Consider the following 20,127-nt stretch of genomic DNA (forward strand, 5'->3'; position numbering starts at 1 on the left):
TCTCCACCGCGATCCGACGTCGATGACAACGCTTGAAACGCTCTCTCGGCACTTGAGTTGCCGAGCTGCCAACTTGAATGCGATTGATATATGTTGCTCTGGCGCCATTCAGCCCTCCTCACCCGTCCTATCATCATCCCCCGAAGACCTCGCCGGCCGGACGACGATTGGATGTTTAGCAACGCATCTCGAAGCAGGATCTGGCATCTTAGAACAAGCATAACAAGCATGTCTCCGCGTTTCGCTTAGCATGCGGCAACAGGAAATGTGCGGCGGATCATTGCTTCGCAGAGTCTTGGAAGCCTTGGGCAAACATGGCGTGTATCAGATTCGACATACCGGCATATTCGGCCGCACGCCGTTCAAGCAAGCCACTATGCCTATGCAACACCGTACGTCAGTTTTGCTGCTCGTCTTCGCTCATTCCGACCGCCCTGAACTACATGTGTTCGTGTCCGAAGTCAGCCTCGACCAGACGCCCGGAATTTGTGGCCTGGAACCGGGCTTCCGCACGCGCTTCATAGCAGATGCTGACTACAGCTGGCAGCGGGCCAGGCAACGATGCGGGCACCAGAGGTGAGGTCCGTTGCTGATGCGAAGCTCTGTTGCCAGTGCGACGACTTCTCATCGTAATAGGCGGAGGCCCAAATCTTGAGGCATAGTTCTTTAGTTGAAGTTTCGCACGTGCAGTGAATACACCGTTGGCGGACTGCAACGCGCAACTTCAGTCTAGCCAACGATAGGTGTCCGTATGTTTCACCTTAGAGAGCGTCACCACAGAATTATACTGTTCTTGGCAAAATTTACAAACAAAGGCCCAACTAACCTTTTGTTCCATCGCCATAACCACCCATACCATAGCTTCCAACTCAATCGATAATGGCGCCTCCGCGCAGACCTCTGAGGGTAGCCAGGCCTGACTTTGCTCAGTCCGCCCTGCAGCATCCTTCGGAGCCGGATCGGCAGCATGCTTTCGGAAGCGATTCCAACAAACGCCGTAAAACAGACACCTTCTTCCGCCCCGCCCAACGCTATGAGGCCCTCGACCCAGCGCTAGTGCAACCGACGTCACTCATTCAGCAAGAGAACAACATCCTGATCACGCAAGACACCGGGAAGCAGTACCAGCTCGCGGTCAAGGACTTCAACGTGCGTGTGCGGGACAACCGAATAAGGGCCAAAGACGAGCGGGTCTCTGAGTTGGAGGAGGAAAATGAACTGAAGGACTTCAGCCTCAGCGAAGCTTTGCTCCGGAAGCAGGAACTGATTCGGCATGCGGAACGCCAAGAGCTCCTCAGCGAGGCTCAAGCCGCGCATATCCAGGAGCTAATGTCGATGGTCGCGTCCGACCGCGCCAAATTGATGCTTCAAGATGAGGAGATCCATATCCTGAAGGCCCAGCTAGAGACGCAGCAGCGGTACATTAAAAACTTGGAGAATCGCCGGCTCCTTGATCAGGTGCTGGAGTACGCCAGACACCTGTTTGGCTGGGCCATCGAGAGTTACGACAGGACGACCATTTTCCCGTTAATGCAGCTGCCTGGAGAGCTCCGGAACAATATATATAAGAGCTGCCTCGTTGCGCGCCGCCCCATTGATTTCTGGCCCATGATTGCGGAGGACGCGCCATCAGGGACCACACGGGCATCGATCCTCCAGGAGAACCTCAAGCACATCAACGTCAATCTGCTTCGCGTTTCGCGCCAAGTCCACAAAGAGACCGTTGGTATACTCTACGGTTGCAATCGATTCCGGTTCTCGGACGTAGGAGCCTGGACTGTGTTGGAAGGCTTCCTCACCCACCTGAACAGAAACTGCCGGCACATTACCAACATCTCGGTAAGCTGTGCGGACGGGGTATGTAGGTCGCAGTGCACACTCTAGCATGTCTCGGGTTTTGACTGCAGAAAGCTCTTCCTGAAGGCCTTTGGAAGACAATGACCAAGACAGGCTAGAGTGTTAGCTCTCCTCCTCGTGATTTGACACATCTGCTAAGCGTATCACCAGCTCGCCGCCATATTCGACGACGCCATGCCTCTAGAGCAAGACGTTGAGCGCGCGATCCGCGAATACCAGCCCATCCTCGATCGATTCAACATGACGCTGGATAGTCCTATTGGTCCGGCATTACAAACCGCGAATGCCTCCAGCAGGGCATCAGAAATCTTGCTGAAGCTGCCCGGCTTGCGCAGCTTTACGATAGTGATGCCCTACAACGTGCAGCTGTACAGCTTTTCTGGCCGCCACCTCTGCAAGATGTTAACAGACGACGATCGAAGTCTCTACCCCGGTCAGAAGCCAGCTAGTAGTCCGGAGCGGGTGCTAGTCTTCTTGAGGCGCCCTCAATACCGCCGTCGGGTGATGTTCCAGTCAGATCTGGATGACGATAGGCTGATGGGGCGAAGGGATCTGCAGCGCGAAGCACGCCGGCGAGGCGTGGAAATCGAGCATGGGGAGTATGCCAGCCATGCTGATGGTGTGTCGTATATTCTTGATTATGAAGAGGACGAGTATGACGTGGATATCCCAGATTATGTCGAGAATGGAGGGGCTAGCAGAGTCCTCCTTCGTTCGCTGTATGTGGCAAAGAAGATGTTCGGCTATTGACTTTGCTCAGCCTGGAGGCCAAGGAGGGGTGAAGTAAGACCGGGCTGATCTCTCTGGCCTAGAGGTGAATAGTCTCTGCTACCACGAAAGGATGGATAGCGAGGGATTGCGATGGTCGTGGTTCCATTCACGGTGACGATACGTTGGTGAGAAAATAGTATGCTGTAGACTCTTGCAGAATGACCCCGTCCTACTCGTTTAATTGCGCTCTGGGTCGACAAAGTGATACAAGTAAATTTGACTCGGTGGCCCATGCAAGCCAGGCAATACCGGATAACTAATGTGAATGTCCTCTTCGGCGATTGGACGTTTCCCGATCTGCATGCATGCTGTAGTCGCATCCGCTTATCTGCGCGTCTCAGCCGCACCACCATCAGTGATCAGCCCTCCTAGGACCACGCACTTCTTTCCCACCGTGAACTCCAGCCGTTGCAGAGGCCACAGCCAAAGCATGGCGAGCCAACCTACGAAAAACTGGATTCCCGTGTACAATTTCTACTGGCCACCCGACGCCATCCCACTCGGCCAGGTGGTTTCCAACCCCCAGTGTGTGCATCAACCTCTTGCATCCACGCTCGACTTCCACGTCCCCATCGACACACCTATCCACATCGAGATCGAAATCGAAAGCCCGTTCCGAAGAGCCATTACCAAGCAAAAGAAGCAGCACAAGGTGCACGTCGGAACCCCAAGTTTCGTGCCTCAAGGCAGCTTGATCCGAATATGGCATCGCGTAACGGGCGGCATTGAATGGGGGCGCGAGGAAAAGGACGAAATCGAATTTACCAAGATGCAAAGACGCTCTTTTACTCCCAGCGAGGCCTTTGCGAGAAGACTGATCGGCGAGCACGAGGTCCACGAATTCTTCAAGAAGTGCAAGTATAGGAAGTCGGTTTTCGTAGTAACTGGCGTAATGACCGGTGAGGAGGGGAATATCGTGCACAAGAGGTTACGGAAATTACTGGGCCGGCTGCCGGTTGTGTTCTCCGCAGACATCCAGCTTCAGCGGAATGAGAAATTTGCCGTTCATACGCCCGTAGTGTTGGCTTATAAGCTGTGTATGATCTCGCTGAAGGCTCCAGGTGCAATGCCAGAGACGAAGGAATTCGTGAAGCGGGCGCAATGGTGAGGAGCTCTCGATTTCCAATAGCTTCCAATAGAATGGGTAGTTACAGCACTTGGCCTTACAATATATAGCATCTCTACCAGCGCACAACTGCTTAGGCATGGAGGCCTCATAATTCTATCTTGGGGTTCCAGGCTGTACTAGCCGAGTGTCGGCAAACCACCGTCAGATACCCCCGAGCTGCGTTATGGCAGCTATCACCGCAATGAGCACTGAAATACCGTTAGCGTAACTCAGTTGTAGCATCAATCACTCACCACTCGCTCCTCCTATGATGAATGACGAGATTGTCCACGCAGTCTGCACTATGGCAATCCTGTCACCCTCTTGCGCATACTGGAACCAGAACCCAACCGCAAGACTCAGGATAATAGGAGTCACACCATAGACAGCTATTTTGGCAATAGACCACCGGAGAATAAGCTGCAGTGCATAGCAAGGTTTCCCTGGCTCACGGTCTCCGTGGTTGAAACGTTGCTGAATCCATGGAAGCCATCGGAGCTCGGAAAGGGTATTGCGGCGCGTATAGTCGTGAAATAACTCCGTCAGGAGGAGCTCGGTCTGACGATCCAAATCGACCGCCTCGTGGTAGGCATGGACAGGGTGGCATTGGTAGACGGCGAACCCTTGGATGCTTTTCAATGACAAAACGCGCTTCCACCAGGGCCGGAGCTGTCTAGACGCGAGCCGAATGGCCTGAAAAAGGTGCTGGTGAGCTATGCCCTCGATCAAGCGCTCGCGCGGTACCCCGGTCCACTTGTCCATGATTCCGATCACGATATGATTGTGAGCGTATCGGCGTTGGGTTTCCATGTAGCAATCCATCTTTCGCTCTGAACTCAATAGCCATTTGAGATTGAGACCATCTTGTTGATCGTTTCCTTCCTCTTGCGCGCTACTTCCTTGGCCCTGCCCTCTGGTCCATTTATGGAGGTCGGTATAGAGGCCTCTTCTAGGATGCGGTTGGAAGTTTGCTCGTGCACATAGAGGCTCCTCTATTCTGCCTGACCAAGAAATCCCGAGCCATCGTACGCGGTAGCGTGTATCGCTCGAGACCACGATCCGCTCTGGGGGGTCTAGGCGCAGGCCTGCCTCTGATCGCGGCCTATTACCAAGCAGCGGGCGTGATTCGTGATTCCCTGGATTGGGAGGCGAACTTTGCTCATCATCGTCATGCGTTTTAAGCTCCTCTTGATTCGCCTGCTCGCTATCAGATGCAGTCTCCGAGGTTACCACTTGGTGAACGGGTTTGACGTCAGCGGCCGCCAGCTCTTCGGAGGGCATCGGTGCTATTGATCAGCAAACAGGGAGAAGTGCGTATGGAACTGACACGAGCAAGTTATTGAGCTGTACGCACAAGACGGTGCAACAATTCTCGTGGTAAGGAAGGACGAGTGTGGGATGCCGACACTCAGCCTTCCGAAGGTGGAGCTGAACGCCTCTCGTTAGTCATCCAACATCCGATGTCAATCACCGCCACTGTCGCTTCTTATTGGCTGCGCGGATGAGAAGACTAGTATTATCCAATACAGGAATGGAAATATCCATACCTACTTGTCCAGCGCAAGATAGCTGGACGGGGAAGCTTTTGTTGAGATTCGACTTCTGCCTAACTAGACAGTTATCTATGATTCTAACGCACACAGTAGGTCGAGTACTAACTCACTTTACGCTTGTATACGGCAGTCCGGCCTATGAGGGAAGTTGTTGAGCGAGCGAGGACCTACAAACGAACCCCCGAGATTCAATGTGGCCGATCTCACCAATGGCCTCTTGGAGCGCGTGTCTTTGAAGCAGTGTTGAAGCAGGGATGGACGTGTCCTTCTGTCTGGATGCCCCTGGCCCCAGGGTCTGTTGAATCAAATTTGATCAGGGGAGTCAGAGAAAATAGCAGTCCCATTGGGGGGGATCAGAGTTGCCTTACCGATACAATACGTTACTCAGCTACGGAACACTATGCCACACCCTATCCCCCTCCCTCGGCGGCTCCAAGAAATCCACGGGCACATCCTCCTTACCCGGCAACTGATGTTTCTCCGCCCACTCCCTAATCGCGTCAAAGTTCCTGCACTTATGCACGGTGTTGAAGTCCACGAATGCTTCCGGGCCCTTCCCTGGAGGCTGGTACCACACCTGGCCAAGGACGCCGATGTCCGCGGTGCACATCAGCTGCTGGCGGAGCGTGTCGAGGCAGTGCGCTAGATGAGTTGACTCGTCAGCGCTTCTTCCTAGAATGGATGGGACTTATGGCGGGCAGGCTGGCTGTACTCACTGACGTGGTATTTCAGGATGTCGGGCTCGTTGGAGAAGGGCCCCAGGCCTTGTTTTTGGTAGTAGGCGAAGTTCCAGGCCAGGGATTTGCGGAGAAGATTCTAACCATCATCATCAGTTCAGTACTATTCTTTCTGTTAAACAAACAGCGTGAGAGCTTACCAAGCAGTGCAAGTGGTGCAACCCCTCTACATGCGCTGGATATCCTCCGCCATACTTCTCCTTAACTTTCACCTGATCGGGCGCAAGGCCAGAGCGCGCAGCCTGCTCAATCGGGATCCTCGCAGCGTGGTCTTATTAAGTCAGTAAACAAACCATCACCTCCACAGGGCTGCCAGGAGTGAAGATGAGATCCCACTTACAGTCCGCGCCCAAAGACTTCCACGCCGCATCGACCTCCGGCCCAGCATCCTGCCTAAACGCATTCGACTTCAAAAGCGAGCCATTGAATCTGACTAGACTCCATTGAATGCCGACCTCGTCAACTATAGGAGCTTCTCGCTATCAGCGATGAACGTGTTTGAATCTGCGAAGCGCGCGCCTTACAGTATTGCGAAGTGTGTCGGATGCTGAACGCATCGGCGTCAAGACGCTCGAATCGCACCACCCAGGCACCAACCAGTGCTGATATGAATGCTGTAAATACCAGTAGAATAGCTGCAGCGAGCCATGAAGGACCACCTCTTGAAAAGCGTCTTCGAGGTTGCGCGTCGATGGAGGACCGTTCGGTGTCGGAAAGGAGATGCTCAGCGTCCTCCGAGTCGGGCAGCCGCTCGAACTCAGGCGTCTTTTCCGACTTCCAGTCGAACATGATGGAAAGAAAGGGTTTCGAAGTCTCGAAATTCTAGTTTCGCAACCGTGTGTTTGAAAGGCTCGCGGCGAGAGCTCAAGGTCCTCTTGCTGTGTTCTCAATTAGCTCTGCTACTAGCACCAAGCCCACGCTGGTCAGTAACTAAGAAAGCCTCCTCGTACCACCGACACCCAAAAGCAAGATCCACAAGCCTCCCTAATCTCAGCCCTGAAACTAGTATTCGCCTCTCCTCGCTACAGTACCCCGCCCCGATCTCCTTCGCGCTCCTCCATCCACTGACGTTCGCTTGTGGCGCACAAGGCTGAGATCCAGGCCCGGACCCATTCCCTTGGCACCACGCTGGCAAGCTCTCGTCAATCTGCATGAATGAGGTAATGTCGAGCGCAGCAGACTTGGCGGATTCGCTTGTTGGAAGCTTAAGCTTTGGCTGTTGACATGGAACGTACCTAGGTTGTAGACTAGGGGCGAGCGAGCGGATGGAAGATTGTCCAGCTTATGCGTGTTGCACTAGCGAGGGGGCCGCATTATGATGAGGAAGGGGAGTATCCAGCGAGGTCGAGATCGCTTGCAAGGCGGAGGTCCTGCTGCGGAGATCTACGAGGTGCACACACGGCGTACCAAGCTCAGCGAAGCTTAGAAGCCCCCAAGCCCGATCGCTCCTCCCATAGCTGCCACAACATCTCACATACTTGCCTCTCCTCGGAGCCCTCCCCCCCAAGCATCCAAGCCTCACAACACCCCAAAGCAAATCCCGCATGCCCTCGTATTCCACACTCCCTTGGCCTTCCTCCCTCCTACTGCAAGATTTCAATAGCCTCGCACTAAGCCCCTAACAGCCTCCGCCAGCTCGCCGTCCGCCCTATAAGGCTCTCCGCCCAGCGCCCCATCGCCAAGCAGAAGCTTGCCTTTACTACTTCGCGTATAGCAGTCCACCTCGCTGCTCTTCAGCTTCAAGCCGCGAGCTTGCTTGTGTGAAGGGTATTGCGTGCCTGGAAGCTCCTAGCGCGGCGCGGTCGCTTGATAACGTGGAATAGGGTAAATGGTATGTGGAAGGTGGAAGGAGGAAGGCAGGCAGGAGGATGGACGGGACGGAGAGGGGGCTGAAGATCGTGCGGTGCGGTGCGGTGCGGTGTATAAGAGTGTGTGAGGCTCCTCTCTCTGCAAGTGCCGTTGCGTGCGTAGTACCTGTCCTGTCCTGTTCCCAATTGCCACAGGCTTCCGCGGGATTTCGTCCATCCGTCTCCGTTCATCGTCTTGAGCAAAAAACCTATCCCAAGTCTATCAGCTCAAGCATCACTACATTCAGGATGAAGCTCACCCTCGCTTTCCTCGCCCTCGCCGCCGCGGCCCTTGCTGCACCCGTCGCCCAAGGAACCTACGGTGATTACGGTATGATACGCGTTTTGTTTCCTCTTTCATGCTCCAACTCCACCCCCAACCCTGTCACCCTGATCCTACGCGTCCAATGCCATTCATGCCCCGTCCGTCTGCTATGCAGTCACATCTCCGCCGCACCCCACAGACCCTTCTTAACCCTCCATCAACCCCCCTCTAACCACCTCCCAGGCTCCTACGACAACGCCCCCGCCGCGCCCCCCGCAAACGGCGACTACGGCAGCTACGGTGCGTTCCCCCCTTCCCCTTCCCTTCCCCCACCCCAAACACGCTACTAAACCCACCCACCCTAGGCTCCTACAGCAACGTCCCCGCCCCGCCCGTCGACAACCCGCCTCCGCCAGCCGCCGGCTACGGCGATTATGGCAGCTACGGCGACGTGCCGCCGGCTGCGCCCGCGGACGGGGATTATGGCGCCTATGGCGATTATGGATCGTATAAGAGGGATGGGGAGAAGGCTGCGGAGGAGGAGAAGAAAGTTTGACAGGGAGATGTGTGAGAGGTGGCAGTGGGGAGGGAGGGGATAGTTGGGGTAATGTGGTGGGGGCTGCTGGTGGTTGATGGATGATAGATGATGGATGGTATTGTACTGTACATACATAGCTAAGTCGTGTGGCGAGAGTAATTATGGAGTGGCATGGTAATCGTTTGATCTCTCGTAGGCTTTTGTAACGTGAGTGGGAGCTGCTTTGGGGAATCAGTCTTGCAATGCTGCTCAATGATGCGATGAAGGAAGCGTCTTCGTGAACGAAGGGTGCTTGACATACCTCATTCATCCAAGGCGAACCACACATACAGCACGAGCAAACCTCGACATTAGAGCCGATCCCACATCTTTTGCATGCAGCAGCACCAAATAATTTCATGCACCTATACCCCAGCCTCCATCGAGCCGGCCTTTCGCCCGCTACATCCGCAACGCCTCCTCATACCACGTTGTGATACAATCTCATCCTCTCCCCCTAAACTGCTCCGCCACCATCTCCCCCAGCGTCCTCCTGGCCCTCTGCCTCGTCTGCCCGCCCGTCTCGCCCGCCAGAATCCCCGACGCCAGCCCCCCTCCCGCCCCATCCCTATCCCTCTCGGCATCCAGCCGCGCCCGCAGCCCCTCAAACCCCCTCTTCCTCTCCTCGCCCACCATCCACCCCGGCACCCTCCAGCCCGTCGCGCCAGGCAGCATATCCCGCCTATACGCCGTGCCGACCGCCCATCCGACCGCCGCACCCAGCAAGCTGCCCGGAAGCTGCGAGAGCGCGAGCTGCAACGGCGCGAGATAGACGGTGGATTTCGAGGTGAAGGTTATGGATTTCGCCCAGACGCTTGCGTAGGTCTGCGTGGTTGAGGTCGAGCCTGGCGATGCGGAGGACGGCGCATACGGCGCGATTTTATACCGGTATGTGTACGGGATGGCGGCGTAGTAGTTCGCGAGGAGGGCGAAGATGATGGGTGTGGGGCCGGCGGGGAGGTGGTTTATGTGGCCGAAGGAGAGGGGGCGCAGGATGAAGGTTAGGATGAGTGGGGGCAGGAGGGTGGTGTATGGGAGGGTGGAGAGGAGGAAGGACTAGAAGAGCCAAAGCCACAGGTTAGCATAGCGCGATGATATATATCGGCAGTAGAAGGAAAGGTTAGGCTGTTGGAGGAGAACTCACAGCGAACTTCCGGCTCCCCCAGAGCCTCTCTACAACCCTCAGTTGGTAGAAACTCAGCACCGCGAATAGCACCTCCGTCGAGTTTGTAAAGCACACCTGCATCGCCCTGTTAGCCTTTCTCCCCATCCCACCAATCTCCCAAACCAAAAACATACCTGCCACGTGAAAAACCGCCAAAACTGCCCATAGCCCCAAACATGCGGCACAACCAGGATATGGATATAATACCGGGTATCCGTCAAGCTCGCCACGAGCGCGCCGACGACGGTGCCGAAGACGAGGAATTGCGACACGGGCGCGTTGGTGAAGCCGGAGGTCATCATCGTGGGATCGTGTGCGCTGGGCGGGGTTTCATACTTTGGTTCGCTGGTTGGTTAGGTGCGGTGTTGTGAGCGGGCAGGCGGGCGCGAGGTTGAATTTCGGAGGTGCCACAGCGGAGCGGAGGAGCGAGGGGAAAGGTGGCGGGAAATCACGTGTGGGAGGGGAAGCCCACCAGGTGGAGTGGAAAGAACTGTGAACCTAGCTTTCTGCTCGAAAACTTTTGATTTGCATTTTGTATCAATGAGTACTAGTACAATGCCGCTTCGATAGCGAGCATGCCCGTCTGCGCCTGCAGGAGGAATTAGCCGCCCCATCCCAATGGTATCCCAGGATTACCTCCTCGCGGAGGGAGTAAAATCTCTCAGAAACGCCGAAGCCAAAGCCACACCCAGATCCAAACCACCCGGGATATCGAACCGTACAAGAAGACCCTCAAGGACAGCAACGCAGAAAAAGGAAGACCCCAAAAGTAACGCTCAGCGCTCCCTCCTCCCCAGCCTATACCCATGCACCCTCCTCATAAACTGCTCCTCATCCTCGGCGCCATTGAAAAAGAAATCCTTCTCTCCATACGGCGCTCCCAGCGCCGTCCGAGCGGCAGTCCCCGCCAAGCTGATCTCAGTCCCCGTATCGGAAAGGAGAAAATCCCTCCCCCGCCCGTTGTTGTGCAGCTTCGCCACGCCCTTCCACCACCCGTCGCGCCGATCAAAGTCTAGCTCTGTGGTCAGATCTTCAGACACGACAGACGGGGGAGGGGGCAACTCGGCCCACTCTGATGTCTCCGTCGCGGTTTCCGTGTGCAGATCGGACGCGGAGTCTTTCTTGAGATGCTCGTTGGAGCTGGACGTGTAGGCGTGGCGGCTGCTTCCGCGGTTCGGGGGCGTGGGACGGTCGGCTTCGGGGAGGGAGGCGCGGGAACCGAGGGAGCCTCTACCAACGAGAGGGCTGTTGGCGTAGCTGGAGGAAGGTCGTATGTCGCGCGGTGACGTGTTCAGCGTCAGGTTATCGCGGAACATACCTCGAAGGCCTTGCTGCACGCTCGGAGGGTACATGGAGGTGCTAGCATTCATTGCCGAGTCCGACTCCGCGAGCAGGGCATTGGGCACGGGATTTGTATTCCTATGTCGCTTTGGTGTTCGTCTGATGTTCTTGGGAACCTGCTGGGCCTCCTGGTACTGATCTGGGATTTGCGGTACCTCTGGGATAGACGACTTTGGTTTCATCTTCTTCATCGAGGCATCCGAGGCACGCTTCTTGAGATCCTGGACCGATCGAACGCCCTCCTTGTTCATGGCTAGGAAGTTCTTCGCGCGCTCGGAGAACGCTAAGGAGGGAAGTGACTCCTTGCTGGTCGTTCGGACTTGAGGAGAACCAGGCTGGCTATAGTAGTCGGAGTCGAAGTGGCTGGTCGACGGCCTCGATTCGTCGATGCTATAGACGCGCGACGGATACCGCCCCCCTGAGCTCCCATCGGTGCCAGCATAACCCCCGGCGGGAGATTGATCCTGGAAGCCCGAAACCTGCCCTTTCAACTGCGAGTTCTCTTGTGCCAGGGTCGCCTTCTCGGCTTCTAATCGGATGATCATATCAGCCGCCTCTTGCAGCGCAGCGTTGCGCTTCTCTATCTCCGCCACCGTCTCGTCCTGGATCTGAAGTATATCCTTGTTCTGGTCCTTCAGCTCGATGATATCGTCGCTCATTTCCTGCATCTTAAGCGTGAGGCGGTTGTTTACTTCGCGTAGCTCGATATTCTCTTCCTCTAACGGCTCTAGCTCTTCAATGCGGCTGTTGGCTTCCTCTATCTGATCTTTCAAGTCATTGTTCTGCTTCCTTATGAGCTCTAGCTTCATATTCAGACTGAACAGCGCATCCTTCATAGCATCTGTGTCGGCCTGTAGTTCACGCTGTGTACGCATGCGCGGCAGTGCGCCCTCGCTAGGCCTTCGAGGCCGACGGATTGGCGCCGATTGCGGAATCTCTGGTTCAACGTGTGCCTGGTCAAGCCACGGATCAGAATGCGCGTTCTTGAGAGTTGCCGATTGTGGAGACTTGGTTTCGGTGGAGGTTGGAGTGGCAGGTGCTTGCTTAGCCCTCCTGACATCGAGTGCGTGCCGCAGGTATTCGCTCTGGGGCTCAACACGGAGCGAGTTTGGGGTAGAGTTCGGCGTCGACGGCGTTTGTGAGGTCCCACGTGCGGACCAGCGCGAGGTAGGTGTCGACATGCTGAAGGGTCTGTGGCTCGAAAGCGGTATACGGTGTCCAAAAGGTTGAAACGGTGGGCAAAGGTTCGAGGTATTGTCTTATAGGGCAGACCTGAGCTGCACAACCCCTTTGTTCTGGACCACAGAAGCCCGACGTCAAGTCGGTTGTCGATTCGCAGCTATGCTCCACAATGCAGCTGCTAGCTCAAGGACCGGTGGTGTGGTAGTGCGTACGACGGCGCGTGTGAGGGAATAAGGGCAAGGTGTCATAGAGGGTTGACGCTGTAAGTCGAGGCGAGAAGGTCCGGTGAAAGTCGTCCCGTGGTTCAGATGGCGGCGCGAGTGAAAGCGCAGTCGCGCACAAACAAGGGTGGAAAATCGCTGGAAAGAGGGTCGATCTTCGGTTCCATATCGCACCCGACGGCGAGACTGGTGTAGAGAATGCTCGTCTTCGATGGCGCGGCGCAGCAATGCTTCTCTTCTCTCTTGAAATAGGCGGTCAAAAAAAGATCCGAATTCCACGTCACTATAGCAATACTGTTAGTTCGCCAGTGGCAGCAGCAGCAGCACCGCACTGCACGGGTAACCGAAGGAATGTACGGGTTCCATCCAGCAGCAATTGCAAATTCCTGCGACGCGCACAAGACAGGTGAAGACGTGAGGGAAGAGGTTGGGCCGCGGAATCCGGGGCGCGACGACTCTCTCAAACACGGGCCTTCGTCTTTCTGGCTGCATGTGGAGCTAGTGGCCGGCAACGCGAAGTGCAACCCGCGGGAACGGATGCCGCCAGGGGCACTGGCCCCTTTTGCGGCCGCCGGCGCTCGCGATTGGTGCTTTGTCGAAAAGTGCGAACCCGGCAGTGTGAATACGCAAGGATTCGCGCATGCGGCCCTTGTTCTTTTGTGCTCATCACCTCTGTCACAATGCGCCGTGAGTGAAAGACGGCCGCGGCGAGACAGAAGACGAGAAAGCGCGCCCCTGAACGTCTTTCGACGCCGAAATGCACCTTCGTTTTTGCTGGTGGAGGGAGAGTGCGGCGGGCGGGAGGGACGTTGGAAAGTTGGTCCTCGAACGATCAGCCACGGCGCGGTCGCCGCGTGGGCCGCTGTGGTTGGCGTCGAGGGTGCAGAAAGGCTTTCTAGTACTGCGCTGCCATGCCTTGCTGCCCAACATGCCTTTCACCACGATATTTGAGGAGTGTGATGTGCTGACATCTTTTTCCACGAAACAATAGGCCATGTCTTACTTTGGCGCAAACCTTCGCCATCCTCCGCCTACAAAATGTTTCTTGGAGTAGAAAAAGAAAAAATGGAAAAGTGAAAACACCACCGCTCCCATCCAATCCAATCTACCACCCACCGCGCCCCCGGCGCGCCTTCCCTCAGCCAATCCCGCACGCCAACCACACTTCGAACACACGCCGTCGCCGTCGCGGAACCAAACAAAGCCCACTGCCGGCTGAACCGCGAAGCCCGCGCAGTGCGGTTTCCATGTGACGCCGCCATGTAGTTTTTCTTGTGCTCGCGCGCATTTCCCACGTCTATTGACGAAGCACCACTTCCTATACTAGCAATTAAAGAAATCCAGCAAGTCCCCCTCCCATACCATACTAACTACACAACACTCGTCGCCGAATAAAATCATCTACTGCTTGTCCTTGTTTGCCCTCCGCGATCCATCCGGCCGACCGTGGAACTCACAGCAACGGTTGGTTACACAGTCAGTAGTCTAGCGCCACGTACGCACAGCGTCTACAAGTCCCCATCCGTACCCACACTGCACTACATAAACGCGCCGAACAAAAAAACCAAACGCTCTACGATAGCAAAAACATGCTACTCCGCCTCGCCATCCGCGCGTGGTACAAGTTTCGTAAAAGCCGTCCGCGAACCGGGCATGCGGGCTACGGATCGGATGTGGATACAACATGTGACGGAGATGGGTGATGTACATATATACGTATGTACATATATACGTGCATATGTACGACGTGGCTTCCCGTATGCGATGCGATGGCCCGTAGATCGAGAATATTGGTATTAGAGATTACTTGTATACTGCGATATGTTGGTACCCGCTCGCTATGCGACTCTTTCCCGGTTTTTGGTCAGCGGCTGGCTGGGAGTACCAGTGGTCTAGAAGCTTGCTCCTCCGCCTCGCTCGCCTCGCACGAAATGCAAGAAGCTGACGGGTCATTGTTCATCGCACAACAGCTCCCCCATCGGCGCGGGAACCGCATCCAACTCCGCTCAACTCTACTCCATGGCGACGCCCACGCCCGCCTCCTCCAGCCTGCCCTCCCACTCCCCCCTCAACCTCTCCATCTCCACCCAGCACCTCCTCCCCGTCTCCTCAAACGCCTCTCTATCCGCCGCCGTCAAATCCCTCGCATACGGACTCCTGCCCTTCCTCTTCGCCTCGCCGACCCTGCCGCCCCATCCCCAGCCCTCCACCTCCGTGCGCTCCACACGCTCCCGTCCCCACCAGTCCGTCGCACTGCCCCACTTGCCCACGCCCTCGCGCTCTTCCATTGCATCCAGCGAGCTTTGTTGCGCGAGCGCCAGCCAGACCATAGCACAGGCGCCCTTTTCCACCGTCGCGGGATGCCACTGGCTGCCGAGCCAGCGCGCGATGAACATGGCCATGAACCAGAGGTAGTCGAGGACGAGGGGCAGCGGGAAGATAGCGGTGCCGCAGACGCCGGGGTGGGAGACGTAGATACGGGGCTTCGTTGTTGTGTGCTCGGGCGGTTCTTTGGGGTAGGCGAGGTATTTGTCTACGAGCGGGGAGGTGGAAGGTAGTCGTGACGTGATGGCTGTGAGGTCGGTCAGTCGCTTCGAGGACTCGTAGGGCTGCTTTCCCGCGAGGCCTTGGATGTCGTTGATGTCGAACGCGTGCTCGTACGCCTCTAGGCTGCTGACCCAGATCAGCCTGCCGCGTGTCTGTTCGCGCTCGTCATGCCGCGCAAGCAGCGGCGCGAGGTAGTGCCCCAGGAGGTAATGCCCGAAGAAATTCGCGCAGAAGACTTCTCCCAGCGGCGGCTCCTCCACCTTCTTCCCACCCTCTCCAGAGCTCGACGGTATCTGCGGCTTCGCCCTCCACCCCACGGCCGAGAGCTTGAAGGTCGGAAACGTCACCGCGCTCTTCCAGTCGGTGAGAATCTTCCACACCGCCAGCGGCCAGTTCAGATCCGTCCAGCCGCCTATCCCCGCATTGCAAATAACCGCATCAAGCTTCGGCGTCGTCTGGCGCAGCCTCTTGCACAGCCGCTGCACCGACACCAAGCTCAGCAGGTCGAGTATCTCCTGCCTAAAGTGCACGCGTCGCTGCAGCACCATCGCCATGCCCGGCACCGAGCGCTCGACTCTGCGACATACTTTCTGCAGATGCTCGCGCAGCTTCTGCACCGTCGCGTCGCCTTTGCGTTTGTCGCGCGTCGTGATGATGAGGACGAGCGACTCAGATTGAGGGCGCGTTTGGAGAAATTCGTCAATCAGGCGCGTGCCGATTCCGAGGCCCAGGCCGCTGCAACGAACGTCAATTGGGCTCTGGAGAATCGTTGAATGTGGGGTGAGTTACCTGTTCGCGCCCGTGACGAGCACGTAGAAGCCATTCTCCGGTTGAGGGATGTCCTCTGGGAGAGACATCGGTAGCTGCTGACTGCGGGTTTCAGCTGGAGTGAGAAGAGAGTCCAGTGTCCACTGCGCCCAAGTTCGGCTAGCCTGAGTACCATTTTCTCATTGGCTGCATGTCCTGATATTCTTCGAGCCAATCAAAATATTCCGTCTTTGCCATTGGTCCGCTAGACCTTCATCTTCAGATCTCCTACGAAAGTAGGGCTTACCATCTCTGTACCACCGAACGTCAAGGTTGATCTAACGCTAGACTTCCCCGCTGCACGGCTAAAAATTAGAAGCCCTGCCTTACGACTACCATCGTAAGGCCTTAACGATAGCGTCTGGCGTGTGGCGTCAGCATTTCAGTTAAGCCCAGCTTCGCGCCGAGCAACTCCACTCCTCTCGAAACCTTATTCACTGCCGCCCACAGCCCTTTGGCGGACGTTGGGCTGGAGTGAGGCTCGGCCACCCACCACCGCCATCTCCACCGCGAGTAAGCCGAGCGATAGCGCGGTAACAAAACGATTCAAAACATCTCTAGACCGTAGCAAGGCCCGCCATCATCGTCGTGGACTGCGGCTTCACCGATCCCATTGGTCTGGTCGTCGACTGCCCAACTGCCCGCACAAGACCTGACGAGTCACCCGCCTTTTCCCCGAACCAAATCCGCCTTGTAGCCCCCAGGACAAACTCAAATGCTACCAAATACCAGCCAGGGCGCCTGAAGAACAAGCACCAGGGTATCGGGGATCCGGCTTTGAGGTATCGGGGAAGCCGGAAGAGCCCAAGCGTGGACAGTCGTTTGACTAACGATAGGCCCGGGGCGGGGATAGCGGCAAAGTATAGAGAAGGTCCAATGGTAGTGCTGGAAGCTGAATGTTGAGGCTTGGCCCGCGAGCCTATAGTATCTAGGATGGTAGGTTTAGGATAGTCGAAGTGAGGCTATCCAGCTCATGATAGAGACCAGATGGCGGGAGTGGGTTTAGAAGAATCTTGTTCAACGAGCTAAATATATGCAAGTCATACGATTCTGTTTCAGCGGGCCACGCGGCAAATGGCGGGGCAAGGAGGATTTTGGACGTTGGGCTAGCGGAGCGAATGCTCCGGTCGGAGTTATCTCCGCAACAAATCACAGCACCACATAGAGACCATAAGATTCACCGAGGCCGTGTACAAAGAGAGGCGAAAAGAATATGCCAAGGTTGTGGGGAGGCTTCCGGCGAAGCAAGGTGACGATTTGACTTTCGATCTGGTTAGCGGATACCGCTGACTTTCGTCCGTTGGTTTCGATTGGATGTCGACTGCAGCAGTGGAGACCTAATTTTTGTGAGCTATAAGCATTCTATTAGCCGTCAGCTGTCAGGTACATGATGCATGAGACGGAGTATCTGTGGGTCCGTATATCGGAGGTTGAAGGGCCCCACACTGGTAGATGATGCGACGAAGATCAAGTTCGACGATACGAAGGTACACCGAGGTATCACCTGAAATCGGACCGACTCTTTCAAATTCGGCCTGGCTGGGCATTTGACAGACCGGGCCGACCCGAACAGACCACGGGTGCGGAAACCATACAGGAAACGACCGTCTTTTCGACCTGCATTTTCCTGAATACGGGTCATGATGCGAAAGGAAAAGGCATGTCAGCAGGCCGCGGGTAAGGCGTCAAACCGGATAAAAAGCCGAACGCAGGTATATCAGCCACAACTATGCCGTCGCCACCTCGCTGTGTGGAGCGAAAGTGCCGGCATATGGTGGAAGCGATGCCGCCTCGTGCTGATGCGGCACGTCGTGCTGCGTGAGGCGACGGGAACGGCGGAGTTGAAACGCTGTTGTTTCAGTCGACGGAATTACCAAGCCTTACAGAAGGTTCGGAGCAAGGCTCGCCAAAACATCCTTGCTGCAGGTCATGAGGACAGCCGGTCCTTGTACCGTACCAGTGCTACGGAGGGATCGAAAGACGCCCCGATTCTGTTCCTGGAAAGTGCTCGACCTGGAGACGGGATCATGCTGCATGCACGTTCTCGAGCATGTTCGCTACAGCCCCACATATCCACGACAGCCTTGGCCTCCGCTCCCTCTTTTTGGCAGATACAATAAAATGGTCAACGAGCTCATCATGTCATGGAACACTCTGGTCCCCTCGTATTGAATCGCGTGGCTCAGCAGCCGCGTCCCCGAATGGGGCGGTCCCCAAGTGGACACATGAACCTGTGTTAAGAGACAGGATTACCCCGCCACGACAACCTTGCTCGCTGACGTCGAGCGGATAAACAGGTCCTTGCTCAAATATAGGGCCCCCAAGTCGTTCGGTATCTCAAACTGGTCGAGACTATCCGCAGCCACCCGTCCACCAGAAGATTTCCCCGTATCGTATGGTACGTACCACATGTGCTTGTTGCATGGACTAAGCCCCGAGGTGGCGTCGGGGAAGCGCTTCCAGCAGGGGAGAGTGCGTAAATCAGGAAAGTGGTGGGCGACTCACAACTATCGGATCACGCTCCGCCTCTCGCATGGATAAACTTTTGGTATGTTGCCTCTGCGATTGCGTAGATTAGATCGAGCGGTGTGGATGGCGTCGCAGATGGCGGCAATCGCAGTTAACGGCACATGAAGTTGAAAAGCCTCGACCGAGAGTTTGGTGCACACGAGCAAAGCCAGCTGTTAGTGAGATGCCAGCGAGAAAGTGGGCGGGCTGGTGAGAGTTTCAGTACTCTAAGCACCTTGATGTTAGCTGAATCATCGGAACGCCGGAATGAGTCGTTCGGAAGGGGACCGGAGTCAGCAATGACTCCGGACCGACCGTTATTGCTACAGAGACATCTCGGTTATCCGTCTCGTGATTCAAAAACCCTCCGTCAGGCGATAGTGGGCTGAAATATATCCCTTTCGAAGGGAGAATCCCCCATGTACTACAGCCGCCTCGGTTAGAACGGTGGGGGCTCCGCGCGGCCACGTTCGAGAAAATTTCTAGAGCTTCGCGGAGGAGCTTCGACAACCGATGCGAATTTTTTCATAGCCGAATCCTTCCCGATCGCGGTAGCCACTTCGAGGGAATTGGCTGTTGCTGAACGGTGAGACCGCTGCAAGGCAGATCTCTCACGTGGAAGCCACGCATGGCGTTGTTGCCCGAAATAGGAGCAAGGCCCTTACGTGGACGGTTTCCAGGCCCGAGACGACCCACCGGCGAATGCTGCGTCGTATCATTTCCTTCCTGGCTGACGGGTAAAGCGCCTGTAGTTGCTTGCCAGAGTACCAAATTTTCTGATGGCCTCGAGACTGCCATGATTCGGCGGCACGAGTGCGGCGAGTTTCGCGTGAGGAGGGGCGAGTCAGGGGTAGCGTTGTGCTGCCATTGGTCAACTGGACGTTATAATTTTGGGAAAATGCCCATGAATTACATGGGCTGTTGCAGCGACTCGACATTCTGGTTGGCGACAAGGTGCAAATTGCGGACCCTGAATGCATGATTGCGTGCTCATTATCTCCGGCGTGATATACCCTCAGCGTGGTGCAACGTCCGATGGCGGATGAAGAGCTTCATGCGAGGGAGTCGAAGCAGCTTTCTCTTGGGCGCGGATACGGGATTGAAGCGTGCGAAGAGCGACATTTCGAGCCTATCCGTGCAGGAGGCGGAAGGTGTACTTCCGGCGAGCGCATGCAGCTTGGGCTGCTTGAGATGAAAGCGCGCCAGGTGAGTTACAGAGGAGCAATAACCGCATCCATAAATCTGCGGCGAGCTATCCGGACCATGGAACCTCGGCGCCGCGGTAGGACGGTGGCTGTTCCAAGGTTGTACATAGAGTGTGTGACGGGAGTTGAGGCCGTAGCGCCGTTTGCGGATTCTGTAGAGGGCGGGATCGGGCTAGTGACGTATGATGCTGGTGCCATGGTGCCACGGCGTCAGGCCCCGCCCGCGCAGTCGTGCAACGGCGTCGTGCCGGGCCCAAACAGAACACCACCGCGTGGCATTCGTCGTGGCCGGCAGTCCTTGGTTGCCGGGCGGTGGTGAGCGGGCGAGAGATGAGGTCGTCGAAGCAGCTGCAGGAACCATGCGGGATGCAGACGGCGCGACCAGTGAGAGGTGCAGAACTGCACGCCGCACATTAGCGATACATATGGCGTCAAC

At 56.2% G+C, this 20,127-nt stretch overlaps 7 protein-coding genes across 7 annotated transcripts; 2 read left to right on the plus strand and 5 right to left on the minus strand.

Moving 5' to 3' along the window:
* Positions 1-879: 879 nt before the first annotated feature.
* Positions 880-2,739, plus strand: BU26DRAFT_605520 (uncharacterized protein; the record flags this gene model as incomplete). The annotated part of the gene is made up of 2 exons (XM_033835597.1): positions 880-1,839; positions 2,008-2,739. 2 exons carry the CDS (start codon positions 880-882, stop codon positions 2,605-2,607), a joined length of 1,560 nt encoding a protein of 519 aa, XP_033682965.1. The 3' UTR covers positions 2,608-2,739.
* Positions 2,740-2,999: 260 nt separating this feature from the next.
* Positions 3,000-3,759, plus strand: BU26DRAFT_519758 (uncharacterized protein). Its single transcript, XM_033829138.1, has one exon. It carries the CDS (start codon positions 3,059-3,061, stop codon positions 3,734-3,736), a length of 678 nt encoding a protein of 225 aa, XP_033682966.1. The 5' UTR covers positions 3,000-3,058; the 3' UTR covers positions 3,737-3,759.
* On the minus strand, positions 3,730-5,119 carry BU26DRAFT_458009 (uncharacterized protein). The gene is made up of 2 exons (XM_033824963.1): positions 3,991-5,119; positions 3,730-3,945 (listed from the first exon to the last, which is right to left on the minus strand). Exons 1-2 carry the CDS (start codon positions 5,015-5,017, stop codon positions 3,899-3,901), a joined length of 1,074 nt encoding a protein of 357 aa, XP_033682967.1. The 5' UTR covers positions 5,018-5,119; the 3' UTR covers positions 3,730-3,898.
* Positions 5,120-5,677: 558 nt separating this feature from the next.
* On the minus strand, positions 5,678-6,815 carry BU26DRAFT_565387 (uncharacterized protein; the record flags this gene model as incomplete). The annotated part of the gene is made up of 5 exons (XM_033833392.1): positions 5,678-5,931; positions 6,006-6,105; positions 6,167-6,297; positions 6,367-6,498; positions 6,551-6,815. The coding sequence occupies 5 exons, from the start codon at positions 6,813-6,815 to the stop codon at positions 5,678-5,680; spliced, it is 882 nt and encodes a 293-aa protein (XP_033682968.1).
* A 2,236-nt stretch (positions 6,816-9,051) lies between these two features.
* BU26DRAFT_324601 (uncharacterized protein) lies at positions 9,052-10,376 on the minus strand. Its single transcript, XM_033822104.1, has 3 exons — positions 10,015-10,376; positions 9,860-9,955; positions 9,052-9,771 (listed from the first exon to the last, which is right to left on the minus strand). The coding sequence occupies exons 1-3, from the start codon at positions 10,180-10,182 to the stop codon at positions 9,160-9,162; spliced, it is 876 nt and encodes a 291-aa protein (XP_033682969.1). The 5' UTR covers positions 10,183-10,376; the 3' UTR covers positions 9,052-9,159.
* A 1-nt stretch (position 10,377) lies between these two features.
* BU26DRAFT_324600 (uncharacterized protein) lies at positions 10,378-12,554 on the minus strand. Its single transcript, XM_033822103.1, has one exon. The coding sequence runs from the start codon at positions 12,400-12,402 to the stop codon at positions 10,657-10,659; it is 1,746 nt and encodes a 581-aa protein (XP_033682970.1). The 5' UTR covers positions 12,403-12,554; the 3' UTR covers positions 10,378-10,656.
* A 2,082-nt stretch (positions 12,555-14,636) lies between these two features.
* Positions 14,637-16,028, minus strand: BU26DRAFT_428595 (3-keto-steroid reductase; the record flags this gene model as incomplete). Its single annotated transcript, XM_033823795.1, has 2 exons — positions 14,637-15,906; positions 15,961-16,028. 2 exons carry the CDS (start codon positions 16,026-16,028, stop codon positions 14,637-14,639), a joined length of 1,338 nt encoding a protein of 445 aa, XP_033682971.1.
* Positions 16,029-20,127: the final 4,099 nt, after the last annotated feature.

This window comes from Trematosphaeria pertusa (assembly GCF_010094035.1).
Source record: "Trematosphaeria pertusa strain CBS 122368 unplaced genomic scaffold BU26scaffold_8, whole genome shotgun sequence".
Lineage (NCBI taxonomy): Eukaryota > Fungi > Ascomycota > Dothideomycetes > Pleosporales > Trematosphaeriaceae > Trematosphaeria > Trematosphaeria pertusa.